Raw genomic sequence first — 14,067 nt, 5'->3', positions numbered from 1 at the left:
GAGCTTGCACATTCTCCCCGTGTCTGTGTGGGTTTCCTCCAGGTGCTCCGGTTTCCTCTGACAATCCAAAGATGGGCAGGTCAGGTGAATTGACCAGGATAAATTGCCCATAGTGTTACGTGCATTAGTCAGGGGTAAATATAGGTTAAGGGAATGTATCTGGTGGGTTAGTCTTCAGAGGGTCGGTATGGACTTGTTGGGCCGAAGGGCCTGTTTCCATACTGTAGGGAATCTAATCTAATCTAATCATATCAGCTAAAAAGCATTAAACTGTTAGCTCTAAAATGAGTTTAGGGTCAATTTCAGCACGAACATACCAAAACCATTCAAAAACGAGATAAATTCTAATTCCATTCCCCAAAATGCAAAGAGCTGCTACGGAAAATACAACTTGCATTCCAGTGACTGTTGGGAATTTGAGACAAACTAGTAGGCCAATTAAAACAAAAACTCACTTTGACATAGCGTCGTTAATGCATAAATTAATGTTCTTAAAATCCAGAAATCATATGCAACTCATCTATATCCTTGATCATTTCAGGGTTATCATTGGCATTCATCCTTAAATAACTAAAAAAACCTTCTATTCCATTACTGCAGAAAGTAATGACCAATATAAGAGAAAAGTCATGCAAAACGAGTGTTAGTATTCCATCCCATTTGGTTTGCCCATGTCTTTCAAACTACCATTTAATTTGTTTTGTGTACACACCATGCTCATTTCAATGTGTTACACTTTTAATTCTTTTATGCAGCTACTGTTTTCCACAGGACAACTTGTGAGGTGCCAGTCTGCTACATGTACATGCACATGCTTTACAGGGATAAGTGAATGCCAAACAGGCTGCTGGTTCTGTGTTCTTCCAACTCTGGCCTCTCGCATTCGTGACTCCTTTTGATCTACCAGTGGCGACAAAACCTTAAACTCCAAAATTCCCTTCCTTAATCCAATGGCTTTAGTGTCTCCCTCTCTTTCTTTAAGATGATCCTTAAGCCCATCCTTTTTAAGCAAGCGTTTTATTCACCCCTCTTAATGAGGCCTTTGAAAATTTAACTCCAATTATTTTTTCCCATTCTGGATGTAGGTTTGCTCGTTGACCTAGAAGGTTCGTTCTCACTGGTATCCTTACATACAGATGAGGAAGGACACCACTTCGACTGAGACAAGACACGCATCCTAGGAAAAGCCAAACAGAGACACGCACGAGAATTCCTAGAAGCATGGCATTCCAACCGGAACTCTACCAACAAGCACATTGACTTGGACCCCATTTACCACCCTCGGAGAAAAAGAACAGGAAATGACATCACTGCAGAAAATAAAATCACCAACTCAAGGAAACCTAAACAAATAAATAGAAAGCGTGCTATGCCAGTGCTTCAGCCAGAGGATCATTGATGATGTTAGTTAGTATGGTGATGAAACATCTGAAAACGAATCTTCCAGCTGAGCGAGCAAACCTACATCCAGAACCTCAAACTGAGCTGCAAATCTTCTCAAACTTTTTTCCCATTCTTGGAAGATGGGCACAATGAAGCAGAGCAGTATTTATTGCCCTTTCCTAGACACCCTTCAGAAGTTATGCAGAGGCATTCTTTTTGAACCACAATAATCCATGTCTCCTCACAATAACTCCAGTCAGAAAGGGATTTCCAGGATTTTTAACTCGTGTGATGGAGAAACAGCAATAACATGTCCACATCAGGAAGTTTTTAATTTAAGCATGGCCCTTGAAGTCTTGGCAAGTTGCTGCAGCACTAGTCCCATCATACACTACTGCCATGGTTCACTACTGATGAATGAAAAGTGTCAAACAAAGAGTCAGTTTTGCTCTGGAAGACATCATGGTACTTGACTGTATTCTATCACAATCCTAACGTGGGCCACATTGGGTTGGGATAATCAGGAAGTGAGCCATTCAGCATAGAATACCAAAGTTCTGATCTTTGATCGTGCCTGTTACATTTATGTGGCTGATCATGTTGAATTTCTGACTTATGGTAATGCCAACCATTTCCCCTCTCCTCTGACCCTAGGATGATGATAGCGAAGGAAACAGCAATAGGAATAGCAGCAAATGTCAAAGGGGCTGGGTGTTCATATTTAGGCTCCTTACTGTTGGAAATTATTGTTGCTGGCCACTTTTATGGTACATATTAGAACCCAAGGTTGCATGTTGTTCAAGTCATGCTGGATTGGATAAGCAGTTAGAAGAGTTAGGTTAAGGATACTATGGTCAAGCTGGATTTATCCTGTTGTTTTGCAGAAAGGACACATCTAGACAACTTTGCACGCTACAACACAAATGCCAATGTTGCAACTGTACTGCAACAACCTAGTTGGGAATACAGTTCATTCTGGAGCTCAACTCTTTAGCACAACATCAGAAATGTTGACAGATCCACAGGCATTCTGAAGAATCATATCAGACTCAAACTATTAACTGTTTCTCTCTCCACAGTTGCTGCCAAATCTACTAGTTTTCTCCAGCATAATCTGTGTATGCTTCAGATACCCAATATCTGCAATATTTAAACAAATTAAGGAAAACTCTTCAATTGCTGTTGGATTCGTAGCCACATACCCAGCACTGAGTGTCTTGTTTCTTTAACTGCCTTTAGATGACATAGCTAACAGAGTTGGTTTGCAAATTGATACTTCTAGTAAAGTTGGATCTCTAACTTAAAATTCAGAATTAAGCCCATGAAAACTAAAAGGTCACCCCTGAGGAAATCACTGAAACAGTCCTTGAAAAGAAAATTTATTTTGAACCATGTAACAGATGGGATTTATAGCTGCTATTGCTCAGATTCCATAGTCACTAATGGATGCCCAGTTCAGAGCTGCTACATCTCTTCTTAATCGAGCCCACTTGTGCAGTTGGTAGTGCAGCATAACACAATCCTTTCACATGTAGATAGGACCTATGTTCTACAAAGACAGTAAAGTGGTCACTCCTATCAAAACAGTCAATGAGATGCAGCTGTGACAGGCAAGACAGGATCAAGTTGGTTGTTTTTTCATTGGCTGTCTAGCCACCTCCTGCAAGATTCGTCTGATATCGATGCTCCTCAGAATTCTTGTGTGATTCCTTGACGTGATGTGATGTTCGCACAGAGGGTGGTGAGTGGATGGAATGAGCTGCCAGAGGAAGTGGTGGAGGTTGGTACAATTACAACATTTAAAAGGTATCTGGATGGGTACATCAATGGGAAGGATTGAGAGGGATATGGGCCAAATGCTGACAAATGGGACTAGGTCAGATTGGATGTCAGTTGGTATGGCCGGGTTGGACCAGAAGGTCTGTTTCCATGCTGTATGACTCTATGGCTCAGCCAGTTCTCTTAGTGATACTGTTAATATGCTTCTACTATTTTATGATAAGGTCAAAAATCACACAATATTAGGTTATAGTCCAACAGGTTTATTTGGAAACACAAGGTCTTGGAGTCTCACTCCTTCAGGTGTTGTGAGATTTTTGACCTTGTCCAACCCAGTCCAACACCGGCACCTCCACTCACATTTTGTGATAGGGACTAAATACACACTGTACCTTTGGAATCCTCAATGCTTTCTACAAGTGGTGTCCAACCTGAAGGAACGGTAATCTATCAGTGATGGAAATGTGGTAGATAACAATCACCAGGAGGTTTCTCTGCCCATATTCACTCTAAAACAGTGAGACTACATGAGGTCAGAACCACTGTTTCCCAATGATTCAACAGTATACCGCTTAGTTTGGTGGATCTGGGAAAGAACAATAATAAAGGAATCAGAGAATTTAATTATGATTACATAAGAGTGACTCTTCCAAGTATAGTACAATGTCATAAATGTTAATCAAAAAGGTTTTACAGGTCATCTAGGCTAAGTGTGCCTTCATTCCTTCCAACTTTTTGGTTATTTCACACTTAAGTTGCCAGTCCAGATTTGTTCTTATTCATTGCAGTAATTTGAAATAATTGAATGGCTTGCTAGACCACTCCAGATCGCAGCTGGGATTGGAGTGTCATCTGGTTAGACCAGGTAAGGTAAATCACTCAAAACTAACATGCAGGTATTGCTAACAAACAGAAAGAAGGAAATGGCATGTTAGTCCTTATCATAAGAGGATTTGAGTACAGGAGTAAAGATGTCTTGCTCTGATGCATCTAGCCCTGATGAGATTATACCTGCAGTATTGTATACAGTTGTGAACTCCTTATCCAATGAAGGAACAATTGCCATAAGACAGAGATAATGAAGATTCACCAGAATGACACCTGGGTGGCATGAATAAGCATAGCTCAAGGAGATTGAATCTACATTCATTAGAGTTTTGAAGAATGAAAGAAGACCTGATTGAACCATATAAAATTCTTCAACAGAATATACAGTTGAAGCTCGATCATCCAAACGAGATGGGCAGGGAATTTCTTTGTTGAGATAATTGATCATTTGGATAACCGGAAACAAGCAGTAACGTATGAGTGCCTGTTATAGTAACGTCATAGTGCCGTTTAACTGATAACTGAATGCTGAGTTGCCTCATGCCATATTTACGGGACCTTGAGATCTTGTTTGGATAATCTGAAATTCAGATAATCGACGTTTGAATAATTGACATTCTACTGTATGCAGGAAGGAAATCCCTGTGGGCAGGTGGAGTGCAGAAGAACCAGCCACAATCTCAGAGTAAGAGGACTGAAATGAGGAACCGTTCCTTCACTCAGCAGGTGGGGAACCTTTGGAGCTCTCGAACCAGAGGTCTGTGGAGGTTCAGTCATTGAGTATATTCAAGACAGGGATCAATAGATTTTTTGATATTAAATATATCAGGCATATGAGGATATCATGGGAAAAAATCAAACTGAGGCAGATCAGCCATGATTTAATGGAATAGCCTGCTCTTTTATACAATGTTTCTAAAAGATACTGGTTACTTTTCCTGATACCTGCTCTTCATTCCGATTTATTTATTCAATTTCAAACCAAATCCATCTCTTTGAAGCACTGATTTCTTTACATTACAACAGTCCTAAAAAGATAAAAGCAAATTGTCAATGGAATGCTTCTAAAATTTTGCCACAATTCTAAAATGGTATTACTGAATACATCAGATCCCAGAGTGAAACCTGGTTTGATTTCTCACAGTAGTGCAAAGAACAGAGTACTTGCCTGGTTTGAAGCCTAAACAAAGCCTGGCAGTCAATCATCAATGCTCAATGACAATGCCTCTCCTACAGTATAAACATCGGGTTTTCCCTTTATTGACATTCTTGGTAAGTGCCCTGATAAGTTCAAGATAAAAAGCATTGACAAAAATGTGCCTTTCTTTGAAATATTTATCTGAATTTGGATATTAGACTCTCACTCCTCACCTACACTGTCCTCAATGGTCCGAATCTTTTCCTTCACATATTCATTCAATTTCCTTTAAAAGTTATTATTGAATCTGTTCCCATGACTCTTTTAAATAATACATTTGAGATCATAGAACTTTGACCATGACAGACAAAAATTCTGAAATTGGCAAAAAAAAACTCATTTCAAATCAGTGTTCTCTCTGATCTACATCAGATGCAGTCTCTCCTTATTTTTCTATCAAAGTGACTTATGATTTTCAATTTCTATCCAATTTCCTCAAATCAGTGCTCCAAGGAGGGTAGCTTCAGCTTCTCCATATAGCTGAAACCTCTACCCCTACCCCCCACACCCCCCCCACCCCCCCCCCCCCACCCCACCAGCACTATTCTCCTAGATCGCTTCAGCATCCTCTCCAAGGCTTTAGAACCCAAACTCAAAAGACTGACACCCAATCTCAAAACCATATTTTTCTCAGCATCAACCAATCTTTGCAAAAAACCTTTCACTCCATAATCATTTTTCACTGGTCGTGTGTCTTCCCACACATCAAACTTAATTCATACCAGCTCGGTATAAAGAATTTGACAGATTTAATTGGCAAATTAAACACAATAAAAAGATGTGCATGTGAATTTTAAGAGCACAGTAAATTTCTTCAGGCCGCTGATCTAAAAATATTCTGAGACAGATGTGTTTTCTTTTGTAAATCTAATATATTCTGACAGCTGAATTACGTATGCAAGTTTCACAAAACAGCTAGTCAGTTTTGCACCTCATTGACCAGAACAAAGGTTTATAAGTGCACACAAACAAGCATTTCCTCATCTTGAAAGTACACCCTAACATTAGTGTCTTCTTAAAAGGTCGAATTAAATCCTTAACAGAAATAACCAAAAGTTGCCTTTAAGTGTCAGTCACAATTCAGTTTGTCGTATTCTCACCTGAGTGTCAGAATGTTCAAGTCCTACTTCAGGGCTAGAGCACCAGCCTGATATTGAGGGAATGCTGCATTTCCCAGATGGAATGCCTACTCAGGTGGATGTAAAAAAATCCCATGGCACTAATTCAAAGAGGAGCAAGGGAGATAGCCCCAGCAGCATGACCAATATTTATCACTTAATCAATATTACAAAAAAAAAGCTTTCATAGAATCTCTGTATAGAATCCCTACTGTGTGGAAACCAGCCCTTCGACCCAACAAGTCCACACTGACCCTCTGAAGAGGAACCCACCCAGACCCATTCCCCTACTCTAATATCCTACATTTATCCCTGACTAATGCACCTAACCTAGACATCCCTAAACACTATGGGCAGTAACCAGAACACCCCAAGGAAACCCACGCATACACGGGGAGAATGCGCAAACTCCACACAGACAGACAGTCGCCGAGGCTGGAATCGAACCCGGGTTCCTGGTGCTGTGAGGCACCACTGAGCCACCGTGCTGCCCTACATTCAGTGTGAGCATTGCTGGCTGGTCAGCACCACTTTGCTATTTGTGGAAGTTCATTTTTTTAAATCATTCACAGGCTGTGAGGACCACTGGCTCAGCCAGCATTTTGTACATCCTCCTAGTTGCCCTGGAGAAGGTTGTGCTGAGCTGCCTTCTTAAAGCTGCAGTCCATAGGGAAAGGAATGGTGCTGTTAGGAAGGACGATCCAGGATTTTGATCAAGAGACACTGGAGAAACAGCACTATAGTTCCAGATCAGAATGATGTGGAAATTGGGGTGGTTATGTCGCTCTAGATGGCAGAGGTTGTGGATTGAAAAGGTGCTGCTATATAAGCCTTGGCAAGTTGCTGCAGTGCACCTTGTGAATGCTGTACACTTCTGCCTGTAGCTGGTGCTGTAGACTGGATGTTGAAGATAGCAAACAGAATACCAATCAACCAGACTGCTTGGTCAAACATGACGTTGAATTTTTCAAATACTCTTGGGGCCGCACATAGCCAGACAAGTTGGTAAGGAGAATTCCATTGCACTCCTGACTTGCGCCTTTTAAGACAGTAAACACACTTTGAAAAAATAAGTTGTTACAGAATTCCTTGTTCATTAATTGCTGTTGTAGTCATAAGTTTATACAATTATCCAGCTCAGCTTCTGGTCAATGGTACGTCCCAGGATATGGATAGTAGGAGATACAGGGATGGTTGGATTGGCTTTTGTCGGAGGTAACCACTGCTTGGCCTTTAAGTGGCAAGTAATATTCATGTCATACATCACTATAAGACTGGATATTGTCCATTTCTTGCTGCATATGGCCACATTCTGCCTCATATTTCTGACAGGTGATGTACACTGTGCAAATGTCAGCAATATGCCCACTTATGACCTTATGATAGATGTAATATAGTGCTTGAAGAACCTTTGTGGTGATCTCCTAGAACAGAGATGAATGACCTCCAATTGACACAACCATCTTCCTTTGCACTAAGAATGACCAGCACCAGAGAGCTTTTTCCGGATTCCCAAAGACTCAGTTTTACTAGGGATCCTCAATTCCATGCTTGGTCAAACACTGCCTTGACGTTAAGGAGAGTACTCTCACCTCATCTCTGGAGTTCAGCTCTTTTGTCCATGTTTAGACCAAGGCTGTAATTAGATCACATCAAATGATTCTGGTGGCATGTAAACTGAGTATCAGTGAGAAGCTTATTGCTGATAAGTGCTGCTTGGTAGCACTGTCAACAACTACTTCAAATCACTTTGATGACAGTTCAGAGTAGACTGATGAGTTAGTAATTTGCAGTTTGGTTTTGTCTTGCTTTTTGTGTACAGGATACATTTGGGCAATTTTTCACATAGGCAGGTAAATGGCAAAGTTGTAGCTGTAGTGATAATTCTGGGCCATACATCTTCAGTAGTATGGCTGCAATACTGAATTGAATTGGCTCAAAACTGGAATTTGTGACGCTGGAGAGTTCATACCGAAATGGATATTCACTCAGTATTTCTGGCTAAATGTGACTGCAAATGTTTCAGCATTATCTTCTGTACGATGTGTCAGGCTATCATCATTGATGACAGGGATATTTCTGGAGATTCTTCAACCTGTTTGTTGCTTTTGCTGTGCATGATTTGGCTACCGCATTTCCTGCATTACAACAGTGACTACACTTCAAAAGAACTTAGTTAGCCGTGATGATTTGAGATGTGCAGCAGGCAAAAATAAACAACAAAATGTCTTTCAAGGATAAGCATTTCACTCTCAATATTCTCCCGTTATCTTATAATTTATTTCAATTAATTACTAAAAAAAAATCAATGTGTGCCTTTGGTCTAAGGTAGCCAAATTGAATTTTAAGTTTAAAGTTTAACGTGCTTTGGAAAGGTAAACTCAACAATCACTTACAATATAACATAAAATGGGATATATTTTAAATAACAGCCAGATTGAGCTGTTAATCTGATAATTAACAAACCTACTACCACAAAGGAGCTGAGTATGGGCAGGTTCAGTCAATTTACACGAACTTAGCAAAACATGATGTATATAACCCTCGGTATTGTGCATGGGGTCAATCTGATGTGTACTGACAGAGCTCGGTCTGGACTGCTCCAAGTGCTGTGAAGGGGTCAGTAAGTTTTTGGCGACCACAGCTTGTTCTATACAACCCTAAATGTTGTGCAAGATCAGTCAGTTTGCATAACACGGCTCATTCTGTACAAGTAAGTGTTGTGGAGAGGGTCAGTACATGTCTGCACAGACACAGCTCAGTCTGTCAGTCAGTTTAAACAAACACAGCTCAGATTGTGCAGCCTTGGTTGTGTGAGAGGTCAGTCAGTCAGTTTACAGGAAAACCACTGACTGAGAATGTGGTGGAGGCTGGTACAATTGCAACATTTAAGAGGCATCTGGACAGGTATATGAATAGGAAGGGTTTGGAGGGATATGGGCCAGGTGCTGGCAGTTGGGACTAGATTGGGTTGGAATATCTGGTTGGAATGGACGGGTTGGACCGAAGGGTCTGTTTCCATGCTGTACATCTCTATGACTCTATGATGGTGTCAGGTGCCAGAAGGCACGTTCTACCCTCCATCTCCCTCCCTCCCTCCACCTCCCCCTCTCCCTCTCCCTCTCTCTCTCCCTCCCCTTCACTCCTCCCCCTCCCTCTCTCTCCCTCCCCCTCTCCCTCTCCCTCTCTCTCCCTCCCCCTCTCCCTCTCCCTCCCCTTCACTCCTCCCCCTCCCTCTCTCTCCCTCTCCCTCCCTCTCTCCCTCTCCCTCCCCCTCTCCCTCTCCCTCCCTCTCCCTCCCCCTCTCCCTCTCCCTCTCTCTCCCTCCCCCTCTCCCTCTCCCTCCCCTTCACTCCTCCCCCTCCCTCTCTCTCCCTCCCCCTCTCCCTCTCCCTCTCCTTCACTCCTCCCTCTCACTCACCAGTCCACTGCCCCTCTGTTCTGGCCACTCAGTGTTCCCGTTAAAGTCCTGGCGGAGAGTTTGATGTTTACTGTGTACTGCATCGTGTTTTCTCAAAATGTATAAATTAGCCTCAGTCAGCAGCAACAAGTCTCCGCTTCCTCACGGTGAGCACAGCTTCCGGGATGCCATGTAAACAGGAAGTGATCCGTCCGGAACATCTCCGTGTTCGTCTGGACCTCGGTTCCCCCGTCCCTCAAACCCCGGCCCCAGGTTCCGGCCTCCAACGTCTTGCCCTGCTATACCACCATTGGCCAGGGAGGAGAGAGGAAACTTGAAAACCCCATTTCAAAATTTTAGAAGATTTTAAAACCACATGTTGTAATTTATGTGCTGTACCTGCAAACCAATGCTTTGCAATTCATGTACTAGGACACACAGATCCCTCTAAGTCTTAAGAATTCTGTAATCTCTCACTATTTAAATAATTTGCTTACTTTTTAAAGTCTTCACTCCAAAATGGATCAGCCTGTGTTGATCATGGATAATCCAGGGTTTAGTTACTTGATGCCTGAATGGGGAAAGTGACATTAAAAAGTACAGACCTGACCTCTCAAAAATGACAACTTGTATTTATATAGTACCTTTCACATCATAAAACATCCCAAGGCTCATTGCGCTTTGTCTGATGATCATTATACCTGTAAAAATATGTTCAGATTGCCATGTGTACTCAATTACAAGAGTACAGTGACAAGTCTACAAAGTCACCATTCTCCGACACCAGCTTAAAAATACAAAATACAAAACCAGAATTAAAAATAAAGAAATGAAAGAAACAGAACCAGAAGAAAATTTTAAAAGTCTAGATCTTCACATCCTTATGCAAGAGAATAGGAAAAAGTCCAGATTTCAAAGTGTTACCTTTCAATACTATATTACCATGTCTTAGTTTCTTATGAAAATTAAAATTAGCGTAACAGCATCGAGGAAAGATACCCTGCTGAAGGCAATTCATTTAGCACATTGTTATTAAATGCTTTATGATGCTGTGAGAAACAAAGCTCACACACTTCAATAATTGCAGTCCGAGACAAAATTTGAATCAGTAGTGTCCTTTATTTTACTCTTGCAAGAGGGTGTGATGTCCATTGTCTACAAGGCAAGGTACGCACACACTAAATTCAATTAATACACAATATTTATATAATTTGGTTTCTTTTTTTTCATTGCTCCTCCCCTGTTTACATCTTTCCCTTCCCTCAGACCGGCACCCATTACTCCTGTTTATCTCTTGCCTTACCCTGCCTTGTCTGTGACAAAATGCTTATTTCTGGCCTCACAAGGCCGTTTGACCTCATCCCGCTGTGGGTCATTGTTAGGTATATTCTTTCTTCATCATTATCTACTCCCTCCATCTGTACCTTCCCCTACCATACTGATCCTTATGACCCTTTTAATTGGGGTTTGTTCCCGTGTTTCTGTAAAAGTGGGAAACAGATGTTTATACCTACTGTTTGTACAGGCGTATCTAGCTTAACTTCCTCCCCTCACAGTACCTTTCTATTCGTCTGTAATATCTACCATTGTTTTGCAGTCACGTTTCAGTCTTGCATACAATTTTAGCTAATACAAAAACAATTATGTATTTCCTCCACATAGTTTCCATACTTGTTGACTCAGCCCTTGGCTGAAACAATTACACACTGGTGTGAGTTCATTTACTTTGTATAAGTAATTATAATTGCAGAAGTAACACTAACTTTACCTATATCCCACAATTTCCCCTTTTTCTTTAATTACCATTTGTTATCTTCTGCAATTTTTCTTTTAAGCATCGCCCCCGAAATTCACAAGCATCATTCCAGAGATTTCATCGATCTTGGTCTCACTCATCCCATCATTATTTAGTAGATAAAGTTCCTCTGCGTGATTCCCTTTTAGGGGCATCTGTTTCATTAAGGCTGTCTCAATCAGTCTTTGGGTGAGCCCTTGTATACAGGATATGATACAACAGCCAATGGCCACCAATACCCTGACTACTACTATCAGGGAAGTAAGGATAGAAACCACCACCCCCTTCTATTTTCCAAACCATGACTCAAGCTATCCCGTGAGAGATGTGTCTACTCCTGGATTCTCAGCCAGTTCCTCTGCTAAGGTAGTCAATCCCCTTAAGGCCCGAGTAATTGGACCATCAGGTGCAGTATTATTAGGAATAAAGGTACAACAGCTTCCTCCTAACATCACACACACACACACACACACACACACACCCTTTTTCTGCTAAAATCATGTCAAGGGCCATTCTGTTTTCCCATGCCTTCCTACTTGTCGCATCAAGCTGTTCTGATATTCCTTTAACTGCATCTCTTTATAATTTATAAATCGCTGTTGATTATAGAAAATGTAATTTATCCAATCTACATTTTTATTAATTGTTACCCACAAAAGAGAGCTGACTCAAAGCCTGCTGCAATCTGGTTACGAGCCTTGAATTCATCAGGTACTCCCCGAGGGACTCCTACCGAATCGAGATAAATCCTGTCATCGAAAGAAGTGTCTAACAGTAATCTCTTACCCCTTCCATTTTTCCCTACTATCTTTTCCTTCTCAAATGCCAGGGTAAATGGAATTGCCAATTGTACAATTGCACATATCCCTCTCCAATCTGGAGGTAGCGTGGGTCTCAATATTTTGCCTCCACAGTACCACCACAGATCCGCTCGGGGAACCTTTAGTACTGAGTAGTTCCCTCCCTTCTCCGTTTCGGTGACATTCCTAATCTCTGTACATAATTTCAGCTCCCCCAAATCTCTCGACCGACTTGTACCTTGTCTACGCACACACAATGTGTGATTTCCAACTGCGGCGGAAAATGTGGGGGGGGGGGATTTTTGCATCTTTCTTCTCCAAGGGAGAGAACATCAGAGATAGGGAGGTACAATTCCTATCATTCCATGCAGTCTCATCCTGATACAGGGCTATCATACATTTCATGCCCTTCCTGTATCCCTTCCACCCAAGCGGAAAGGGAACCACCTGGGCCACTGACCTACTGGAGACACATACACAGCAATTGCTTTTGTTCAGACTTTTCACAGTACACTTTGCCCATTCAACCCAGGCATTTGCATCCCTGTACCCAATTTCTATTTCAATGGTCTGTTTCAAGTCCTTTACCTCTATAATTTTTACTACTTTAGGATCATCGGGAGGGGTGAAAGGTTGTATCTTATTGTCCAGTAGTTCTACCCATTTCTGTACCAAATGTTTCATTTAATTGTATCTCATAGGTTTCCCCCCCCCCTCCCCCCCCCCAGAATTGCTTCGTGCCATGTGGTTTTCTTTATTGTTAGATATATTGGGTTACACTTTTTATCGGGACAATCTCAAGCTGTTTGGAAGGGGGCCCAGTGTACTGTGACGAGACCATTATACCAAGTACCATCCCCAAGGCCAGCCCCATAGGACTTAAGATGTATCTCAGAGCTGCGGTACTGTCTCTGATTATCTACATTCCCACAATTTACTAAGCTGCATGCATCAGCGTCTATTACTTGTGGATTATCAGACTCAGGAACCGTTAATAATACTTATGAAAATGATATTTGACAAAATCCCAATACTGAGAGGGCTAGCATCATAACTCTAAGCATTCCCAGTATTCTAAACATCATGCTGAAGCACAAAAAGACTTAATATACAATCCTACAGAAATAATCCCGCGCTCGCATCGCCACTGTATAATCAGTTACTCAAAGTCTCTTTAGTCTGAGTTTCAGTGGGTCTTGCGCTGATTCAGCTGTCCAGACTTCTTCCTCCACGGGAGGGTCCACTGGCCCTTTGATCCGAGTGTAGTGAGTCCAGCCTTTCTCCGCCGTCCTTATTGCCATTTCGGTCAAAAGAGCCTGGTACGGCCCTTCCCAGTCCGGCTACAATTTAGTCTCTATCCATAATTTTACTAAGACCCAATCACCCAGCCAGATGGGATGAACGGTGAATTCAAGGGATGGAGTCTGTGCCAATAAACCCTGTTTCCTGAGGAAAGACAAAGAGGAGGACAAGCCCAGTATATACTTCTTTAAAAACAAATCTTTAGTTTTGGGAATTGGCAATTCTCCATTCGTTCCCAGGTAAGGTAATCCAAATAAGATTTCATAGGGGGATAGTCCCAAATCATTCCTTGGAGCTGCTCGTACTCACAAGAGAGCTATAGGTAAACATTTGATCCAAGGGAGTCTGGTTTCTATTATCAATTTAGAGAGCTGTCGTTTAAGTGTTTGGTTCATTCTCTCAACCTTTCCCGATGATGGCGGGTGCCATGGAGTATGGAACTCCCAGGAAATTCTCAACCCTTT

General features: G+C 41.7%; 1 protein-coding gene across 1 annotated transcript in view; it reads right to left on the bottom strand.

The window, feature by feature from the left end:
- Nucleotides 1-9,915, bottom strand: part of wdr11 (WD repeat domain 11) — a 111,137-nt gene extending 101,222 nt beyond the window's left edge. Inside the window, exon 1 of the mRNA XM_072557461.1 lies at nt 9,728-9,915. Coding sequence (XP_072413562.1) covers nt 9,728-9,810 — 83 coding nt within the window. The 5' untranslated portion in view covers nt 9,811-9,915. The remainder of the gene's footprint in view (nt 1-9,727) is intronic.
- Nucleotides 9,916-14,067: the final 4,152 nt, after the last annotated feature.

This window comes from Chiloscyllium punctatum, chromosome 38 (assembly GCF_047496795.1).
Source record: "Chiloscyllium punctatum isolate Juve2018m chromosome 38, sChiPun1.3, whole genome shotgun sequence".
NCBI lineage: Eukaryota > Metazoa > Chordata > Chondrichthyes > Orectolobiformes > Hemiscylliidae > Chiloscyllium > Chiloscyllium punctatum.
The sequence above is the reverse complement of the archived record's forward strand: the minus strand, read 5'-3'. Positions and strand labels throughout refer to the sequence as shown.